The sequence below is a fragment of the Planococcus citri genome, chromosome 3, assembly GCF_950023065.1.
Source record: "Planococcus citri chromosome 3, ihPlaCitr1.1, whole genome shotgun sequence".
NCBI classification, from domain to species: domain Eukaryota; kingdom Metazoa; phylum Arthropoda; class Insecta; order Hemiptera; family Pseudococcidae; genus Planococcus; species Planococcus citri.
The window spans coordinates 24,006,286-24,026,935 of NC_088679.1; the positions used below are offsets into that span (position 1 = coordinate 24,006,286).

The window sequence follows — 20,650 nt, forward strand, 5'->3', positions numbered from 1 at the left end:
GCCCTATTAATAGCTTCAAAACGATATTTATACACTTTATTTGGACTGAGCACAAATTCAGCATTTTAGAGCAGTCACATTTACATATCAATTTAGCTGACGTGAGATATTTTCGCACTTAATTTCAATTTCCAACCTGAAATGTTCTCCAAGGACTTCAACGTCGTTTCAAGAAATTTTGATATTTTATCTTCATCATTTTACCAACCTAATTTCGCTCAACTGAAAAAAATTTCTCATCAACTTTCCTCTCGCTTGTGTTCTTAAAATAGGCCTGCCCTAATTTGTAAAATTTTCACGTCGTACAATTTTTCCAAATTAGGGTATCTTGCAGACAAATTAGTATAGGCGAGTTGATGAGAAAAATTTCTTCGTTGTGAAAAACCAGCTGAGCAAGATTTCCATCACCCCACACTTTACGCTTTTTGATCCGCCGCGCCGTTCTGATTAGTCTAAGCTGGCTTTGGGGAATGCGATGAAAAATATTCCTAACCGAATTTTAATCCGCTTGATTGCAATAACTAAACTTAATGCGATTTGCTAGCGCGGACGAGGGAAGCCTGGTCGAGAGCATGGTGAACCCGAATAAAACGTAGTTAATGTGTAAACGTACCTTTTTGTTATTAACGAGCCAGGTAATGTTGGATGCAGGCGATGAAATAGGCGATGAACAGTTTCCACGGACTGTTTCTCCTAAACCATAATGAGTTTTCTCCAACCTCAACGATGGTTTTCCTGATGGCGCTTCTGTAACACAAAAACCAACACCGTTCAACGTTAATCATGTAATATTGAAAATTTTTTGACCATTTAGCCCGGTTATATTATGGTAGAGTGGGCTGTAAAACAATAATAGCCTCCGGTGCTCTACTTTCCCTGCACTGATACGAGTATTCGCCAGTGTAACGTTGAGCTTTTTGAGCGCCCCTTCGTTTAATATTTCGCCCTTGTTATGTTCGAGTATACTCGTACTCGTACCAGTACAGATACCGTAGCAGAGCTTCCGCCTGCTCATACCGAGCCTCGTCTCGTCTCTCGCCCCGCTCGAATAATTAGCTTAAAAGGAAATATTCGTCGACGAGATTAATCAAATATTTATTAACACGACGAGTATAGCACCGAGCACGGCTTTTTGCCTTTTCTAATGCGTTTTTAATTGCAAAAATATTAATATATTTTTCGCGTTTAATTCGTCATTATATTATGTGACAGAGGAAGAGTTACAGAGAGGCTAGGCGGGCGTTAATTAAATATCATCTGCAAAGTGACAAACTCGTCGAGCACAATGCGCAGTCGGCGTAAATTGACTTCATGGCCTTATATACCAGCGTGATCCTAGATTGAGAGAGCTTTCGGACCAGTCGACGTGGCCTTTTTTTTAACCTCCCACCCTGTCTGTAGAATTCTTTATGTACAGGGTGTTCGGTCAAACGATTGCCTTAGGTTTAAGAAACGGAAAAATTTGCGTGGACGAAATGCCCTGCTGGCATTTCAAGATTTGATGAGCTCGTCGCTTCTGATTCCAATGGTTGTTTTTTTTTTTAGATGATTTTTCAAGTATTCCAAAAATAGCTGCCATGTTCCTTTGAAATTTTCTATTCCTCCTACCTTTTGCTGTACCCAAATCCAAGCTATGACAGACGTTTGATAGGACACCATGTATATCTACCTTCAACCTACACTTTAGCCATGTCAGACAAGGCTGGAACATGCAAAAAAAAAAAAATTAAATTCGAAAGCATTTAGGCGGAAATTTCTAGTTGTGTATGATTGCTTTCGGGCAAACTCCTTAACGTCGAAATTGCAATACGAATTAAGCTCGTAGTAAGTCGACAAAAGATCTTGTAATTTTCGTTACAAACCGTACACCCCAAGCACCATAACCTCGCGTTCGTCTACGTCTCAGCTCGTTTTCTCTTACACCGTACGCTTGCTCGCCCTCCCTCCACCCCCTCCTCCCATCGCGTCGTCGTTAATTTAAAAGAAATTACTGCTATTCTGTTTCTACAGCAATATTTCATTATAAAAATGCCTTTGAAAAATGGAACAAAAGAAATTAAGCAGCCTGCGACGACGAGTAAGTACTACAAATAGAAAATGAAAATTCGAAAAAAGAAAGAGTATACCACTAGATAGAGTATAGTGAAGAAGAAATATGAAATATCAAAATCCTTCCTTCGTGTGCCTGTGCGTACCTCCCCAGTCTTAGTTGTTCGTCGTCTTATGTGCCTAGGAATCGTCCCAAATGATATTGATAAAAATTATATTTCCTAGTGCTCAGATTGTATCCGCTTCATTTATATAGCTTATGGTACTTCGTCTTTTATATTTTGTTTCATTTTCTTCATCAACAACCCTCTACACCTTCTTTCTTCATTCTTTCCTGCTCTTTGTGAAGTCATTATTAAAGTAGGTATAGTCGACTCTGGTTATAATTATGAAACGGAAATCCGGTATAAATAATTGTATTATACCTGTGTAATTTTATCCGTTTGGAAAATTTCTTTTATTGTTTTTACGATTGACGATTGATTTACCGTACCGCGTCCACAAAAAGTTTAATGTGGCAGATTCTTTATCATCCTACTCGTTATTCTGCCTGTAATAACTTGATAAGGTTTATCGATGTGCGATGGCGTTTTCAAGTCATTTGCGCCGCAATGGCGAGTATACGTTTTTGTGGAATTTTTTACTACTTTGGAAAATTACGCTGCATAGCTGAATTATTCATCAAGATGAATGAAAGGTGGACGTACTTTACTCGTAGTAAATCAATTTTCGGTAAAATAAATAAGGCCCCGGTGGAGATCTTCCTAACTCAATTGCGACGAAATTTTTCAAGTTTGTCGAATTTCATCAAATAAGTTTCGCGTAATTTTTTCTCTTTTTTACCGTCTCCGAAGTACTTACTTATCGAAGAGTTGTCGAATTTGATATTTTTTCGATGGCTATTTTTCGCAGCCAATGGTATTTTATTCAAAGGTAGTAAAAAAGTTGAGCTTGCTTTTATGCAGAAATTTTCCATTGCTCGTTTTTTTATATTTTTGTATGTATCGAAGTAGTGGTATTCTTGCAGAATTTCCCGCCAGGTTATTCTTTCATTTAAGGAATTTATGTTTTATGAATCCGCTCACTTCCTCCAAGTATCCCTTTTTCTTATCGATTTGAAAATTGAGAATTATTAGAATGAATGCCAGACAAATTTATGGAAGTACACGATTGGCCCAATCACGTTGCATAATGGTATCAGCTGGAATAATTTTCAGCTTTCCGTTCAACAGTCGAAACAATTTTATTTGGCGAATTGAAAAAAAAACAATTGAGTGTTTGCACATTGTTTGCATTGAGCATTTCTGAATTTTTTCTGAGATTTATTTCGGCTCAATGTATTCGATTTTTTTGTTAGTTTTTGTAACCTGAGTGTTTTGGACATTTTTTGTGTACATGATCCAAATTACTCGTATTCATATTTTTTCCTGCATATTTCAAAAAATTTCATGTTATCCTCTGGGTTGATTTCTTCGCTGTTGGTTTGAACATTGAGAAAACAAATGATCGGCGAGTGTCTGACGTGTCATGGAATAAGATTTGGGTGTTGTAAGCAAAAGTCACTTTTTCGAAAAAAAAAGTGTTCAAATCTTTGATAGCAGTTTTTCTTTAGACAGTGAATTATTTTTGTCTTCCACATTTTCTAATGAAACTTTCTACGTCGATTCCCCAACGTATGAAAGCACAAAAACAGCTTCAACGTTTTTTTAGAGCAAGATTCAAGAAATTTTTGAGTTTGAGGGGCTTTTTGAAATGAAAAATCATCAAAAAATTTTTTGGTCATGAACAGTCCAAGCAATATCAAGTATTGAAAAAAAAACAAACAACTCCCCAACTTTATTCCATGACACTAAGTGCTGCCCCGGTAACGTCTGTTATAGACGGAGATATTTGCGATTTCACGTTCCCTGGGATTGCGACTGCTGTTGTCTGAAAAGAGGATACTGTGACACATGATGCTTTATCAGCGCATTGAATAATCAGGAGACCTACGGTTCATAACGCAAAAATTTATAATTCGATGGCCAATATGATTTTTTCTAAATTTTGTTGGAAATACGTTAGCGTATGCGTTTTAGCGCCATAAATTACGTCTATTACTGAAATTCGAATTACCTACTTATAGTTGAAAATTTTAGTTAAAAAATATTCGCGTTTTCATCGTATCACCATATTGTACAGTATCCCATTTTCGAAATCCAGAAAATGTGAGAACACTTTGCGTGAATTAGTGAATATAATATATAGTTTAGAACAAGGTGTAGGCCGGATTGTGGTCGAATTTTTTTTATTATTTTTTCTCTCTCGATCCCGGTACCGTCGGACCCTCGGAACTCGTCGAAGATTTGTGGCTTTCGATTTGTTCCTGTAGAATCAACATAGAAGAAGATGACTGCAGACGAATTGACCCGATTTATTTAGATTATCGGTACGACTCTCACATAAGGTGTGTGACTAGTTGATGTGAGTTTGGCGGAGCTGCATCACTGATGGGTGATCATAGATAGGGTAGCCACACTATTTCTCCAGTTCTCCATTCGTGAAAACTTTTAAAGTGTTTGGATGCTGGTGAAATGGTGTTGATTTTTTCCTCAATTAATCTGTGTATCAATGCTACGTTCGTAGCTGTGGGAAAAAATGATTGAAGTATCACCTCTCGTCGTCATAGTACAGCGTACTAATGTTGTTTGGAAGAGGTTGTACAGAATTATATGTATAATTTAGAAATGGCAATGACGAAAAGTGGTATGTTACCCTACCAATTTCTTATTCATATTTTTTTCCCTACAAATTGGACGCTAGAAGCCCTTCAAATGTACCCGTCTTGCGCCCGAGCACATCGCTTTGGCTTTGGACTGTACTAACAGTTTAACGATTTGAGAAACATCATGCAAGATTCAAGCTCTGAGAAGTATCAGTGAAGGCTTCGAATCTCATCTTCGTGTCTCCTAACGTACTTTTTGTGTTTACAGACCTGCACCGAGATCGTATTATAATCACTCCAAATTATTTAATAATTTTGATTTATTAGTAAATTTGCATGACTGCATGTTTTTTATTGTGTTGTATTTAATAACGTCGGAACTCGGAATGTGTCAGCCGTCATTTGCCTGTGCAGGGAATATTTTTAAAATTTGAATAAATTCATTCAATTTGGCTGGCAGGTTTAGAAGTTTTCCAATAATTTCTTTAATTTCCAGTTTTCAGTAAGATTTTGCATCAGGGATCTTGTTCTGAGAAAATTAACTGCACGATTTGAGAAACTTTTTTACACATCTATGAAATGCTAATAATTTTGAAAAGTACTTCTACCTACCTACCTACCTACCTACCTATTTTTCAAAAGTGTGGTTCCAATTTTTTTCTACATCGATTATTTCTTAAACTAACTTGACCAGCATCATAAAATCGTTGAAAATTTGCTCAAAAAACATCTAATTGATCAATTGTTTCTTCTCTTGAACTCAACTTTTTATTATTTTTAAATTTTGACAGATGTGGAAATCAAAAAATGGTCACGGAATAATTTTTCAAGCATTTAAAAACAATTTTTTCCAATTCCTTCAGAAATTATAGGTACTTTGACAAATGTGGAGTCTGATTGAATGTAATTTGTTTCATTTACGAAAAATTTTAAAAATTTAATTTGGCGGTAATGATGAGCTAATGGAAATCTGATCCTATCATAATGGAAAGCCCAAGTCAAATTTTTCTAAATTTTTGTTAGTTTTGAGACAATTTTGAGTTTTATTTTTCTTTCAAATTTGAAATTGCTTTTTTTGGGCGTTTTCATCTAATTTTGATGGATTTTCGTCTCTTCCACACGTTTTTTTGTTGCAAATTTCACTATAAATTTCGCGATTTTTTTGTAATGTTTTTTCATATTTTTTTTGACGCGTGTTTTTGGGTTATTTTTCTCAACTCATCCAAAATTGCGAATTTTCCTCATTGGTTTCTCGAATTTTTCGCCGTAATGGCTCATTTAAGAAAGTACAGAAAGAACTTTTTCAAATCACAAGTTCTCTTTTGCGTTAGATTCGCTTGGGCCATTTGGTTTTTTTTTCAAATTGTCTGAAAAATGGTTGTTCGAAAACAATTAGATACTAGTTTCATAAAATCTTGAGTAAGGAAAGAAGTGAAAATTTTGCTGGTCATTGTATATATCGATTTTTTTCCAATTCCAAAAAGTAGTACAAAAATCACAAAAAATGTACAACTTTGCTGGAGGTTGCGTGGAATTTTTTTTGACAATTCTCTCGTTCTTTTGAATAAAATGGTAAAATTGGTGGTGAGGGGCGGGGAGAAGAGGCTAAATCTTGAAAGCTTATGTACGTACCTTCATGGAGAAAAATATCAAAAAAATCAATTGGAATATTTTAAAAATCTGGGGATACCTCGAAGGCTTGATTTGGGGGGGGGGGGTGAACTATGGGTACAGTTGACTACATTCACGCGGTACGAATTTTCAGTTTGGGTGTACAGAAAGGCACGAAAAAAGCACTTGAGCTTTCTGTATTTTAGTAGACAGTAGACACCCTGATTATAGATGATCAAATTTGATCCTATACCTGACTTTCTACGTCTCCAAAATCAACGATGTCTTCAATAAACTTTCTGCTGATTTTGATTCAAATTTTACAGAAATATTCATGAATTCTTTTTAAAGCAACGTGTGGGTAGAATAAATTGAAAAATTCCTTAAACCTTTTTAACATTTTTGGTTCAAGCCATGCCACAGCCAACGTTCTATAAGCTTGTGTTTTAGAACAAAGGTATTTTTATATCTCCGCACAGCTCATCCTACATAGGTAGGTACATATGTTCGTAGAATTGTTTGCCCTATAATGCGATTTTTTCGGCTGGAAAATTCGTACATATGTTGGTAAAGTAGGAAAAACTAACTATGCCATAACGTTATGAATAGTTTGGAAAAGAAAAAGGTGAACGTTACGGTGGTTTAGCGGAGGTATACCTATATACATCTGAAAATTATACGTTGCCAGTTTCAAGAGAACAGGCAGCATTCTAAGGCAAAACACGATCATCCGAGTGTGTTGAAAAGGTCGTGCTTTGAAGAAGAAAAAAAAAACCTCTTCCGTATTACTATTATCCTAACTAACATAAAAATACCGCTAACAATGGGGTAAATGTTTCCGGTCACAGGCACGTATACCTATTCTTGGTCGCTAAACTCGGTATTTATCCGAGAGGTAAATCTTAACTTGGTTGTTGAAACCATAGAAGAGAACGTTTGTAAGTGTAAACGAGCTAACTAAAAAATTTTAATTATTTCCTTTTTTTTTTTTTGTTTTATCAACACACCGATGCGAGGCGTTTTTTCGCGTAAGAGTAAGCGAGAGAATGAAAAAAAAAAAAAACACGTTAAAACTGGAAATTTTCAAACGTATAATATAGAATGAAGAAAATCCTAGATATTTTCCAAGTTTTTATTTATTAAAAGAATGTGGAAAAAGAAGAGTATACGAGTACTACGAAGTTGCTAAAGAATTTATCGTTTATCGATAAATACTATACTCGGCAAAGTTCTCGTGCTATACGTAGTATACTGTATATTTGTATGGAAAATGAAAAGAAAAACTACTTTTATAATTTGTACGAGATATCGATGATACAGAGAGCGAGTTTCAGTCACAGACCATCGTAAACGACTGCGATGTAGAAGAAAAAAAAGTCCTAACTTTGAGCCTTTTGTTAATGCGTGCTGTTTTTCTCCGCTCGTCGTCGTCCATTCTACATTGTGTGTGATTCGAAAGTCCAACGATATCGTCTTTCCTGCCCACGAGTTTGTGTATGTGAAAAACACCGGACAAAAAGTCGTAGTCGTAGTTGCGTTTGTATATATTATTTTTGCGCCACAAAATAAAAACTGACCGTTAATGTTGAAAGTCGTGAAAGCAGATAGAAGCGGTGAGGGACGAGGGGTCTAGCGTCGAGTTGAATTATTATATTACTTGTGTTCGATGCACACACGTTCAAGTTTTGCAAACTTTGCCGAAAATAAGCATCGGAAACCGCAGTATTTTAATCAAATTCCTATCCTCGTTGACAGCTCAAAAATTAGCTCGGTGATTGTGCACTGAATTGTGGAACAGTTCTTCGTATAGTATAAATACTATGGCATACCGAAAGTGTGGAGAGTATATGGTATAGATTAGGAGGAAAAAATACTCGGTTCAACATATTCCTTTTAGTGTACGAGCCTTCGCCGCCGCTCCGCCCTAGTTCCTTTCCCTCTTCTACACTATTGCCGCTTTAATCCTTTGACTGCTTATGTACGTATGAATGTGGTAAAACACTAGACAGATAGATGAGATTAGGCTGCCTCGATGGGTTTGTAATTTAATGACGCTTCGTATCGGAAGTATCACACATGCTTTCTGTTCCACCTACTCTTCCGCAGACTGGTGAAAAAGTTACCACATGGTTTCCATCGGAGGAAAATATTAGGGTGAGTCATTTTCTATTTGGTTTGAGAGAGTTGGTGAAGGATTCGAAAAAGGTGTAGAGTGATGTCAAAAAATCATGGAAAAAATTTTGGATCTTCGACTTTGACCCCTTATTTGTCTACTAGAGTTCGTTATAATATTATAAAATTAGCATTGAATAATACCCATTCGGCTCCCACATCGAAAAAAAAATCTCGAGGAATTCGAATCATCTACACGAATAATTTTTATAAGTTTTTTTAAGAGCAATATTTACAAACGTTTTCAAAGAAGAAAAATTTCAGACACTTGAGATCGACCAAAAATGATTCTTTGAAACTACAGGGATCGTCCTTTCTGAACCTGGTTTGATAAAAATGATGATTCTAGAACAAAATGCGATTTTTTTCACTTCAAAAATTCCCTTTTTTCCAAGGTCTATTATATCTCTAAAGGACGCCTTCTGAGCAATATTTTTCTGTGGGAAAATGAAGGCCAAATATGAAAAGAGGGGTACGAGTTATTCTAACTTCCAAATAATGAAAAAAGTTCAGGTAGTTATAATATTACCTAATTCATTTCAAGAATATCTTGAAATCAGCAATCGTGAGAGAGGTAATCTGTCCCTAAAGTTCTATAAATTAGATCTCGTTAAGAAGATATCCTAACTGGCAGACAAATTTTTGAAGCAGGCATGACTACATCGACAGAACATGGAAAATATGTACATAATCGAACGACAGAAAAAAATTCCACGACAGAATCTGGCATATTAACGACAGCCTAGAAAACAGTCTTTGGTTACTCCATCGTCTACAGAATCGGAATACATATATTGCATTGAGTGAATGTTGCAGAGACTTAATGTGGATTAAAAACTTGTTAGCGGAAATATGCCAATTCTGAGAGCGACAAAATAATTGACGACTTCAGCTCGAACGATCACACAGAAAAACGAAATTTCAGACAGAAAGTGACAAATGCCCGCCAAACGAATTTAGGATTCCTATTTTTCTATGGACTAAAAAAACTATCCCATTTCCTGACGAATGAGCCCAATATTATTTTGCATGTTTTGCTTATTCTGTGTATTAGAGCATTCTCTGGTGTTGTTTTTTTTTTTTTGTATATTTACAAAAAATTGGCGAAAATTTAGATTTTTGAGAGCTTTTTTTATTCAAAAAATCGCAGCACTACTAAAACGTCATCAAGAAAATTTAATCCCGAAATAATTTATGAATTCATAAATGACTTGACTCGTTTTTCCTATTTTTAAAAAAAAAAACGTATGTACTCGTACTGTATTTTCTGATTCCTGGGTTCATTTTGTTTCAAATTAACAGTTTTCATGTTTTTCAGCCTTTTCAGGAATACGTCATTTAAACTGAAATATTTGCATTATTTTTTTCATATTTTGGGTGATAAAATATTGCATATACAGTATGACACAGAAGTAGTGCCCAGTGGCTTTTATTTCCAAGTGGAAAAAGCTAGAGAGATGAATGAAGCGGCGTTTAGTAGGAAAAAATAAGGGCTTTCAAAAGCAACCTTGAAGATTTCAGGCCCATGCACAGGGTGTCCACAAATTGAGAAACCAGTTTGGTCAAAAAATTCAAACTGGTTTTTATTGGGGCAATGTATTCTACACACTAAGGCGACAAAAACGTGATATGAATTTTTTGAAACCGGTTCGTTAATTTGCAACCAGTTAACAAAAAATACCCAAAAATTGTAGATAGAGAAAAAAGTTTGGAGCAAAAGTTGTAGAGCGTGAAAAATTACACAATTCTGTATAATCACATTTTGAAACCGGTTCATTGGTTTGCATTTAGCAACCAGTTTCGCCCTTATTTTTTTCCTACTCAACGCCGCTTCATTCATCTCTCTAGCTTTTTCCACTTAGAAATAAAAGCAACCGGGCACTACTTCTGTGTCATACTGTATGTTCATCATAATTATTTCTGCTTTAAAATCGCAGCTCAGCTATACTAATCAATTAGGGATGACCAGATATAGTAATCCGATCAAAACGTTGATCTGTCCAGAACTGATCAGGTCAAATTGGATTCATGAAATATCCGGAGTCCGGGCCTAATCACTGATCGTATCATTGATCGTACCAAGCGGAAAATGACTAGATGATCAGATCAAATCGAATCCCAACATTACTTCGATCCAATCTTATTTGATCACATCCAATATGATCTGATCTGCTCAAAGCTTTGATAGGATCAAATCTGATTATATTTCATCAAACCTGTTTTTCAACGATAAATGGTAGCAACATTTTCAGGTGCTAAGTAAGGTGCATTTTTCGATTTTTGGTGAATTTTTGCAAATCTTTGAGTCGAAATCAAAAAAAAAAATCAAAATTTTACCAAATTAACCTAGACAGTTGAAATTTAGTATGTACTGTGTACCACGTTTTTAACCATCTCAATCGATTGGAAATGGTTTTGAACCGTTTTGAGTAGTTCTTGAGTCTCCAGCAGATTTTTAGATCTAAAATTCACTTCGAATCCTAATGCTAACATGCTGAGTCAATTAGAGGTGATTTCAAACCGTTTCTTAGCCTCTGAAGACATTATTCTGAAAATTCCAGTTCTCCATGAAATACAGTTTTCATTATTCAAATTCGTTAATTTTTCGACTATTCAATGATTAAATTGCTGGAGAAATATACCTACCTACAATTCCTAAAAGGCAGAAATCGATTTTAGAAAGGTGATGTTTAATCGGTCGAATGATTCACTGACCGGCATCTAATCACGTTCACATTTATGCTGAAATTAATTACCTAGTGTAGTTTTTATGACATTTTTTGAAAATCTGGTGTTTTAAAAATATGGCTGGAGGTCACATAAGGGTTTGAGACCACCGTCAGTCGGCTCAGGGTGTTGAAATTAGGATACAAATTCAATTACTTCTTCCATTGATCTAACACTGGTTGGTTCTTCACCACTCGAAACCTTTCATAGGTACTTTGGAAACTCCTATAGGTATTCACGTATTTTTTAGTCAGATCGTTTATTTACCTGAGTATCATCGTTAGCTACTACATATATAGCGACTTTCACTCTTATGTATAGCATCTCCTCAAACTTGAGTTTTGCAACTTTGAAGGCTTCAAGTTTCCAAAGAAAAATTTTTTTTTCAAAACTTAGATGAACCAAAAATGGTTCTTTGAGACATGGATCATTCTTTCTAAGGCTAATTTGGTAAAGATAATAGTCGAAAAAAATCTGCAGATTTTTCCCCTCGTAAATTCCCTCTTTTCTAAGGTCTATATTATCTCCCCTTCTTTAGGACGTCTTCTGAGAAATATTTTTCTGGACGATTTTCTACTTGCAGTGAATATATGTACAAATATCTTGGAAAATTTTGTTGAAATGTTTTTCATCTTTTTTGCGATCTATGTTATGTTCATATGAAGTTTTTGTGGTACCAAGTTACACCTACTCCGCTGTATATTTCTCTTTTCTATCGTCAAGTATGTGTTTCCTTCATTTGAAATGGTGCGAAACTGTTATTGAATCAGAATTCGTGATTTAGTAAACATTTTCAAAGGACGTTACGACGAATAATTTTATTTAAAATTGATGTCCAAAATGTTTATACCTGGGGCTACTTATGAAATACTAATAATACGATATTCCGTAGCAATTGAGTCGCTATATTTCGAAGTAAATAATCATCTCAAAATATTGACCACAATTCACCAAACCCTTGTAGAAATCCCTTCAATCGAGTTTCATGTCGGAAAGGACTATTATACCATTCAATTATTCGAATCACACCACGCTGATAAAATATTCATCTATAAAAGTGTTCTAATGGATTTATTAATATATTTTGCGAAATCTGTGTGCATTTCATATGCGAACTTGGAAAGAGCATATATACGACGACGACGATGGTTGCATTTTGCCATACGTTATACGTTCCATGAATTTACGCGCCAAAAAGCAAAATCCAGCGATTCGAAAACGTACACCAGAATAATTATTACGAGGAAAAACGCACTGTATGTAGTCGAGTTGGATTGAGTACATTAGATTAATGTTAGTCGATGTATTTTAATGTACATTTAGCGATTCCCTCGTGTTCCTTTTTGCTTGTAAATTTTTCTTCTTCATAATTCTAACGCGTTAATGCGTTGTTAATTTCATTTCAACCGGATTTATCGTTGCGCTGATATTTTTATATGTATGGCGTCGTTCACTCCCTCGCTTGTGCTTCTTTTCTTTACTACTGCTGCTGCTGCACTGCAGTCGAATGAGAAATGAAGTGTACTGTAAAGCGTATACATTTTTTCAAATACGAGTCACGATTTTTGCTCGTTTTGTCGAGTATAAGGATTAGCTCTGAAAGCAGGGTTCGGTGCTGGAAATTGTTGGGTTTGATTTAACGAGTAGAGAAATGTCGAGTTGGACTTTGCTCTCATTTTGAAGAACTCCGAGATTGAGACGAGTAGGTAGTTCCCTATTCACTCTTGAATCCAAAAGCTCAGTTGACGTTTTATAGAACACCCTGTACTATAATAATTTGTTTTTCAACTCTGATGCTTACTGACAAATGGGATACAACCAACTCCTCCTCTCCGATCTTTAAGGTACACTTTCAAAAAAAAAAGAATTCAAATTGCTTCCAGACTACTACAGGTGAAAAAAAAAGAGTAAAATTCATTTATTTAAGTGAGAAATACTAAAAGTAACAAAAAGAAAAAAGAGATAAGAAAATAAGTTGATAACGATGATAAAAAAAAAGTTGAGATTATACATTATGATGAAAAATGAACCCAGATTTCGGATCGTCGAAAAACAATCCCATTATACGAGAGTATTTTTCGACGATAACCATACTCACGTTTTATAAGATATCGTAAGTGTAGATGAATTATCGCGAGTAAAAATATAACGATACCATGGGACTACCTTTCTCTCCCTTTCGTATCCAATCGATTAGCGCTATCACCGATTTTATACGATGAACATTTTACACGTTTAGTGACAACGTCTCCGAATGAAATTTTGTCAAATTTGTCCCGTATATCTTTTTTCTTTTTTTCCCCACGAAATTTGAAACGTTGATCATTTTTTTTACAATAACGAACACACACTATAGCTACATTCGAGACATTAAGATACGAGTCAAAATGGCAATTGGAAGAAATTTTCGTTTGGAAAACCGCATCTCGATTTGTTTTGAACTGCCAAAAGTGTAGCGAGAAACTCGAACCTAAATGTGAACTACACTATCAAAGTTTATACTCAAGGAAATAAAAATATAAAGATACGGTTGCGTTGTACTAACCTGTCGCATCAATCCGTTCAGCAAGTGGAAAAATTTTAATTTTCAAAAGTAAAATCTTGACATCGAGTCGAAAAACAAAAAGAAAAATGAATGGAAGTTTTCACTTATATTAAAAGAATACTCTTTTCTTTTTTTTCCTTCTCATTTTTTTTTTTGATGTATAAAAGCAACCCCTTGTACGTGGAAAAAGTTACGTTGGAAATTTTTAATTTAATTATAAAATTATTTTTACGTAGTTTTCTCAAGAAAAATATATCGGTCAGATTTACGCGTTATCTAGCAAGTTGAAGATTTTTTTAAAACTTTGTGTTCTGCAGCCCCGGGCTAAATAAAGTATAGTAGCGCAATTGAAATGCCAGCGAGGTTTACAAAATACGAATGATGATGAAAGTCTTTTTTTAAATTAACTTTTCTTTTTTTCTCCTTCGAGTTTGTATTTTTGACACAAATTTACTCCCTCATCGCAGAGTAAACATCTGGTTTGTTCGCGGTATCACATCCGAATCAGGAAAAATTACGTAGGTACCGAGAAAGAAGAAATCTGCTTTTGTGGCTCGAGAAACTCTCGTGTAACGTCGTTAGTGAAATTTTAAAATTCATAATGTATTACAATTTCATATTTTAGGCGTTAAGTAGAGAGTGAAAAGCGTGCAGCTCATTGGTATACAAACTACGTCCCTATGGCTGCTTCAACTTTCAACAGAATCATAATTTCAAATTATTGCCGTAAGTTTATACTACACAACAAAGTGACTTGGAAATGATCAAAGTTGAATTTATAGCAACAGTTCTACACTGAAAGCGAAATTTAGTATGTAGAAGTGAAAACCTATAAGATACGTTTTTCAACATCTGAGAGCTGCGAATTTTAGCGGGTCATGAAAAATTCAAAGTACTAAGGTGTTTTTGAGGTGGTTATTGACTTCACTCGTGAACTTACTGCATTGAAGGATGCGTAGTTATTACTTTGAGCAATCTGAAGGTCTAACGAGGAAGGTATTCTAACCTGTGGAAAATGTTTTAAATCGAAACAGCCTACAAAAATGTATTATCACTATCAGCCAATATTTTTGGCACAGAAGTGTATTTTAAAATTTTCACTAATTTTAGTTGGAAAGCTGAAATTTGGTATGTACCCTGTTTTTGATTAGAACCATTTTCAGCAGTTCTGGAGCCTTCAACAGATTTTTTAACCGAATAAAATTGGAAGGCTGAAACCTGTATCTTAATTTCAACGTGCTGAGAAGTTAATTTGGACACATTTAATGGCATTTTTTTTGGAAAACCGGGATTTTCGAAATGTAGCTGGAAGCTCCAGAACGGCTTGAAACCAGCTGCTGTAGACTTAGCATGTTGAAATAAACATATGGAATGAATTCTGGCTGTACTACTCTTTCGAGTTGAATTTTACAACTTCCGAAAACTGTCGGAAATTCCAGAATTGCAAAAAAGGGTTTGAACCAATTTCTGATCGATGTGGGGGAAGAGTCAAAATTTGGGCTCACATCAAATTTCAGCTTTCCAGTTCAATTTGGTGAAATTCTAATTTTTCCCATTTTTGACCCGAATTTGATTCTCGAAAATGAACCAGAAATCGAAAGAATCACTTGAGCTGAAATTTTTAGTTCTTTTTTTGGATGCTTTTTTGATTTTTCTTTATCCAGTTCAAACATTTTTCTGACAGTTGGGATACTCACTTGTAATTCTTGTAAGTTAACGGTTTTTTTTTTGTTGGAAAAAACAGCTTTTATTATCTGGTGTAGCAGCTTTTCAATACTTGATGTGTGTAGACTATCGATAATGAAAATAAGAGCTCTTTATAATTCGCTGCTGAATCTCTGTGAACCGTTCCAGGTGCTCTACTTCGTGTGCTTTTCACAACATTATTGCTTTGAACGAGTTTGCGCCCTTTCTTCTTATAGTCCAAGAGCTATACCACTTGGATTGGGCCGAAATAACTGAAAGCTGGGGATGGTCTCAAAAGTTAGTATACATACCCCTATTTTGAAAACACTTGGTCTGTCGATCCGCAGCTGCTGCCTTAAAGCTCAGTGAAAGCTCAAAAGTTCAAAACTTTTCGGAACTTTCAGCTGAGAAAACTGATGGCTGAAATTGGTGCCTAATTATAGGATTTTTCGCGCTGAATCCGAATATATCGGTCTGCCGACCCGTAAGTGCCGCCAAAGTCCCGCCAGACTGGGTCAAAAGGGGAGCAAATTTGACAAATTTCATGTTTTTGGGCTAAATTCTCATAAAAAGCAACAAAATTGGATTAAAAATTATTTTCAAGCAGTTTAACGGAATGCTCTATGGCTAAAATGATTTTTAGGCACCGAAATTTTTCAATTTTTTTTTTGGGGGGGGGGTGGGGCGTGAGGGGAGTATTAATAAATTCAGCAAATATGGCCTTGTGATACATCAAAATAAATGTTTTTTGGGCCGTAGAATTCAATTATAGCAATATTTTTCACATTGGAGGACAATACCGTCAAAAAACATATTATTTTGATGTATCACAAAGCCATATTTGCTGAATTTATTAATACTCCCCTCACGCCCCACCCCCCCCCCCCCCCAAAAAAAAAATTGAAAAATTTCGGTGCCTAAAAATCATTTTAGCCATAGAGCATTCCGTTAAACTGCTTGAAAATAATTTTTAATCCAATTTTGTTGCTTTTTATGAGAATTTAGCCCAAAAACATGAAATTTGTCAAATTTGCTCCCCTTTTGACCCAGTCTGGCGGGGCTTTGGCGGCACTTACGGGTCGGCAGACCGATATATTCGGATTCAGCGCGAAAAATCCTATAATTAGGCACCAATTTCAGCCATCAGTTTTCTCAGCTGAAAGTTCCGAAAAGTTTTGAACTTTTGAGCTTTCACTGAGCTTTAAGGCAGCAGCTGCGGATCGGCAGACCAAGTGTTTTCAAAATAGGAGTATGTATACTAACTTTTGAGACCATCCCCAGCTTTCAGTTATTTCGGCCCAATCCCAGTGGTATAGCTCTTGGACTATTATGTACCTATTATTAAAATAATATTTCATGTGCTAATTTATGATCTTTTTTGATGGATTTTGATCATTTTTTTATACTTTTCAACACTTGGTGCTTCTGGATTTTTTTTCTAATATAGAAGTTGTTCAAGTTTTACAATGTACGAGTATCTTGACCCTTGACAAATTTTAAGAACTTCTTCAAGCTTGATTGATTTTTGCTGATGTTTCATGAAAATTTACAGCGATTTTCGTCGACTGATAAGTGAATTTAACAAATTTTATGATACTTTGTGTAATTGTGACGAATTTTGTCTCTTTCTATTATGAGGCAATTTTTCCAAAATTTCACTCACAGTCTTACACCTTTACCTATGTCGTTTTCAATTGTTTTCACGCCATTTAAAACAAATCAGGTTTCTTGAAATTTTTGAAAACACGATTTTTTAAAATCTTGGCCTTGAAGAAAAAATAATGTTGAAAATATCAACAGTGAATAATTTGTGAAATTATACGCTTTCTTATATTCTTTTACAGCTGGCTACACTGCCTTTTCAGCATCGTGGTTACGAACTCCAGCCTTTTGCTAAAATTCTCCGAGTCTAGTTTTTTGCGAAAAATAGTCAAAAATCCCGCCTTTTTTCAAAGGTGCCAAATGATATTGTTTCTTGGTTAAAATTACTAGAAAGTGTAGTATCTCGAAAAAATTCCAAAAAGTCTCGTTTTTTTCCAAAAAATACTATAAAGGTCTTGTCTTTTTGCCAGGAATCGTGTAAAATTGCCAAGAATATAAAAAGTATCGTTGTTCTGTTGAAAATTGCGAAAAATGCATCCTTTTTTTTGCCAATAATTACTAAACAGTCTTGCTTTTTGCCAAAAATTGACAAAAAATTTAGCCTTTTTTGTAAATTTGCTGAAAATTTTCACTTTTTTCCACTTCAAAATTTAGTATCCCAAAAGTTGTTAATTTTTCATCAAAAATATGACCAAAACGTACCATTTTTCATGAAAAATTGTGAGATAATGTAACTTTTTTGGCAAAAATTGCGTGCGAAAAAAGTATCAATTTTTCTTCAATATTTGTCAAACAGTTTTGTATTTTGCTATAATTATCAGTCTTTTCTTTTTTTGCTTTTTGTCAAAAATTGCAAAAGTATCGTTTCATTCTCCAAAATGACCAAGAACCTAGCTTTTTCTATCAAAAAGTTGCAAGATATTTCAATTTTTTTTGGAAATGATCATGCCTTAAAGTCGTACTTGAAAACGTTATGTCCTTCTTTTTGTTGAAATCATATACAAGTTTTTATTGAGTTCCATTTGCAGATTTTGCCTAATCGAAAACGTAAAATTTTGAATTAAAACGTTTGTTGCCCATATTTTATCACTTTTTTGGTCACTTTGGTTAGTTTTCAAGCTTTTTTGGTAATTTTTTTTTTTGAGAGAATGAGTGCGAGCTTTCGCTAACTTTCATGATGTTTCTGATTCAAGTCAAATTTTGAATACTTGAGATAACTCAATTATTAAGACAGGAGCGAATAAGTGATTGATAAAGAGTAGCATTTTACTCATTTTATTTTCAAATTATTTCTCAAAGACGCAACCATATTCCGAAGATTTATACAAGACATTTACGTGTAGTCCTGCGTTTATATCGCCTTGTCCCGCGTACAAATGAAAACTCCGTATAATTTCCACAAAAAATAACCTATTGAAAGCAAATTTGTTCAGAATACCCTTTCAACGCCGCCGCCTGCAGTGAGAAAGCTGAAAATCTCCAGCTCCAGCTAAATTGATAAGAAAAACACATTATATTTCAATTCTCGCGATTCATAATAATAAAAATTTATATCGTACAAAATAACCGGAGAGCAGATTAAATGACGAATTTTTTCGTCCATTAAAAATACAATTTATAATTTAAAAATATCGTTATGGCGAGAAAGTGTCAGCACTTTATGAATATTCATCGTTGATGCAAAATTAATGAAAAAATAACAGAAAAAGATTTCGCTTCAGATACTCCGGTACTTCTGCACATTTGAATTCTCTCGCTTGAAACTTTAAAAGCTTTAACTAGTTAAGTTAAGTACATATATTTTAACTACGCGTTTGTGATATTTTTCGTACGAATGTTTATATCTTCCTTTATCGTTCTTCTTACCGCCACCCTTCATCCTATATTTCTTATAGCAGCTTTCGTGTAGAACGCAGTAAACCTGCACTTGAGAAAGTCTATACAAAAATCTATTTCAATTACATCACCTCTTCGTCGTCGTCGTAGTAATGTACTTTGTAAGATTCAATATCGTCGATCGTAAGAGCAGAATATTTAAATGAGATAATTTTTCACGCCATCGAATATCATGAAAAACATTCGACTTACGAATCACCCTATAAATAACTAATATGCGGCAACAACGTCAACGACGAATAAGTACGAATACGTTGGCGATGAAATATTTGTAAAATTTATCCACCGATGTAAAATGAAAAGTAAATGAGAAAAAGTTTTCGAGTTATGGTTAACATTGTGTCTTTGTGCGTAAAACGAATTCAGTAGTCAATTTATTTATTAAATGTTTCCAACTACTCTTGGGAGATGCAAACTTTGGCGCGCGAAAACGTTCGTATAACGGCACAAAAATCATTTTCTTGTAGAAAAGTTTTTTTTTTTTTATTGATTTTCTCGCGCATATTGTACCTACCCTATTCTTGTATTATGTATGTGCATTAGAAGCAACAAATAAAAATGACGAAAATTTCACTTCCACTTTGAATACGTACCTACGTACACACTACACTGGCTGTTGCGATTAATTCAAATGGACTCAACTGACCATAAAACTGATCTTTGGAGTATTTGCGAAGATTATGAGCACCGGAATTGATAATTTCCAGCGTACACAAAGTGTATAGTACGTTGTACATACGTAAACGTTGATCAGCTTTTACAAGTTGAACATGCTGCCTACTCGAAAATACCCCCTTCAACAGTATTAAACTTTGCACGCCACTTAAATAGTGTTGGTGGGTCACAACAGAAGGGTAAATACCCTTAAGCGTATTTATAATTAAATACGGATTCCAGGCTTATTATTTTGGCGGCGAAATCACTCGCCAGCATTATCCCTATCCTCTCTTTTCATGTTGTGTACGGTAAAATTAAATGATTATAGTGCTTCGTGTTATATTTTCTAAAAGTGAAGTATAATATTTAACCGAGAAATCCTAAACAAGCCAACTTCAGATATGCTGCTTGATGGTAATGTCTCTAGGTTCGTTGTGTATTTCGTACTCGTCTAATTGCAACTTGCAAGATGGGAAAATAAATGAATCGAATATGCTATCAAGATTGATAAGTCATCATCTTTCATCAAATTATGATTTTTCAATAATTTTGAGTTTCCTTTTGAGTCCCCATTTTACTCATTATTTAGTAGGCCGGTGGTGACCAATGGGTTAGCTCACAAAAAATAGGCACATGAACGAAAATCAGGGCCACGGTGCTTGGATTTTACAAAATAGGTACTCTCTAAATTTGAAGCAGTGAAATTTCACTGTTTCAAATTTAGAGAGTCGCTTTGAAGATTGCATCAAATGAAAGAAAAAATCGAATAGAAAGTTATTATTCTGAAGGGGTTTGTTTCTGGTCATAATTCTCCATACCCGATTGACGATTACATTTTAAAGTAAGAAAGTTGTATTTTTGATGCAATTGAGCACAATATACGAGGGTCATTGGTAGAACAATAATTTTTTAAAACGCTCTGCCTGTGCTGTCGAAAATTTTTGAAATAATTATGAGACCGTGAAAAAAATGAAAGACGTATTTGAATAAGCAACAGCTAA

General features: G+C 34.8%; 1 protein-coding gene across 2 annotated transcripts in view; it reads right to left on the bottom strand.

Annotated features, from left to right (window-relative positions):
- The window catches only part of LOC135839312 (uncharacterized), a 226,154-nt gene that overhangs the window by 17,694 nt on the left and 187,810 nt on the right, over positions 1–20,650 (bottom strand). For both annotated transcript variants that reach the window (XM_065355296.1, XM_065355298.1), the window contains exon 4: positions 614–747. In XM_065355296.1, the coding sequence (XP_065211368.1) occupies positions 614–747 (134 nt within the window). The remainder of the gene's footprint in view (positions 1–613; positions 748–20,650) is intronic.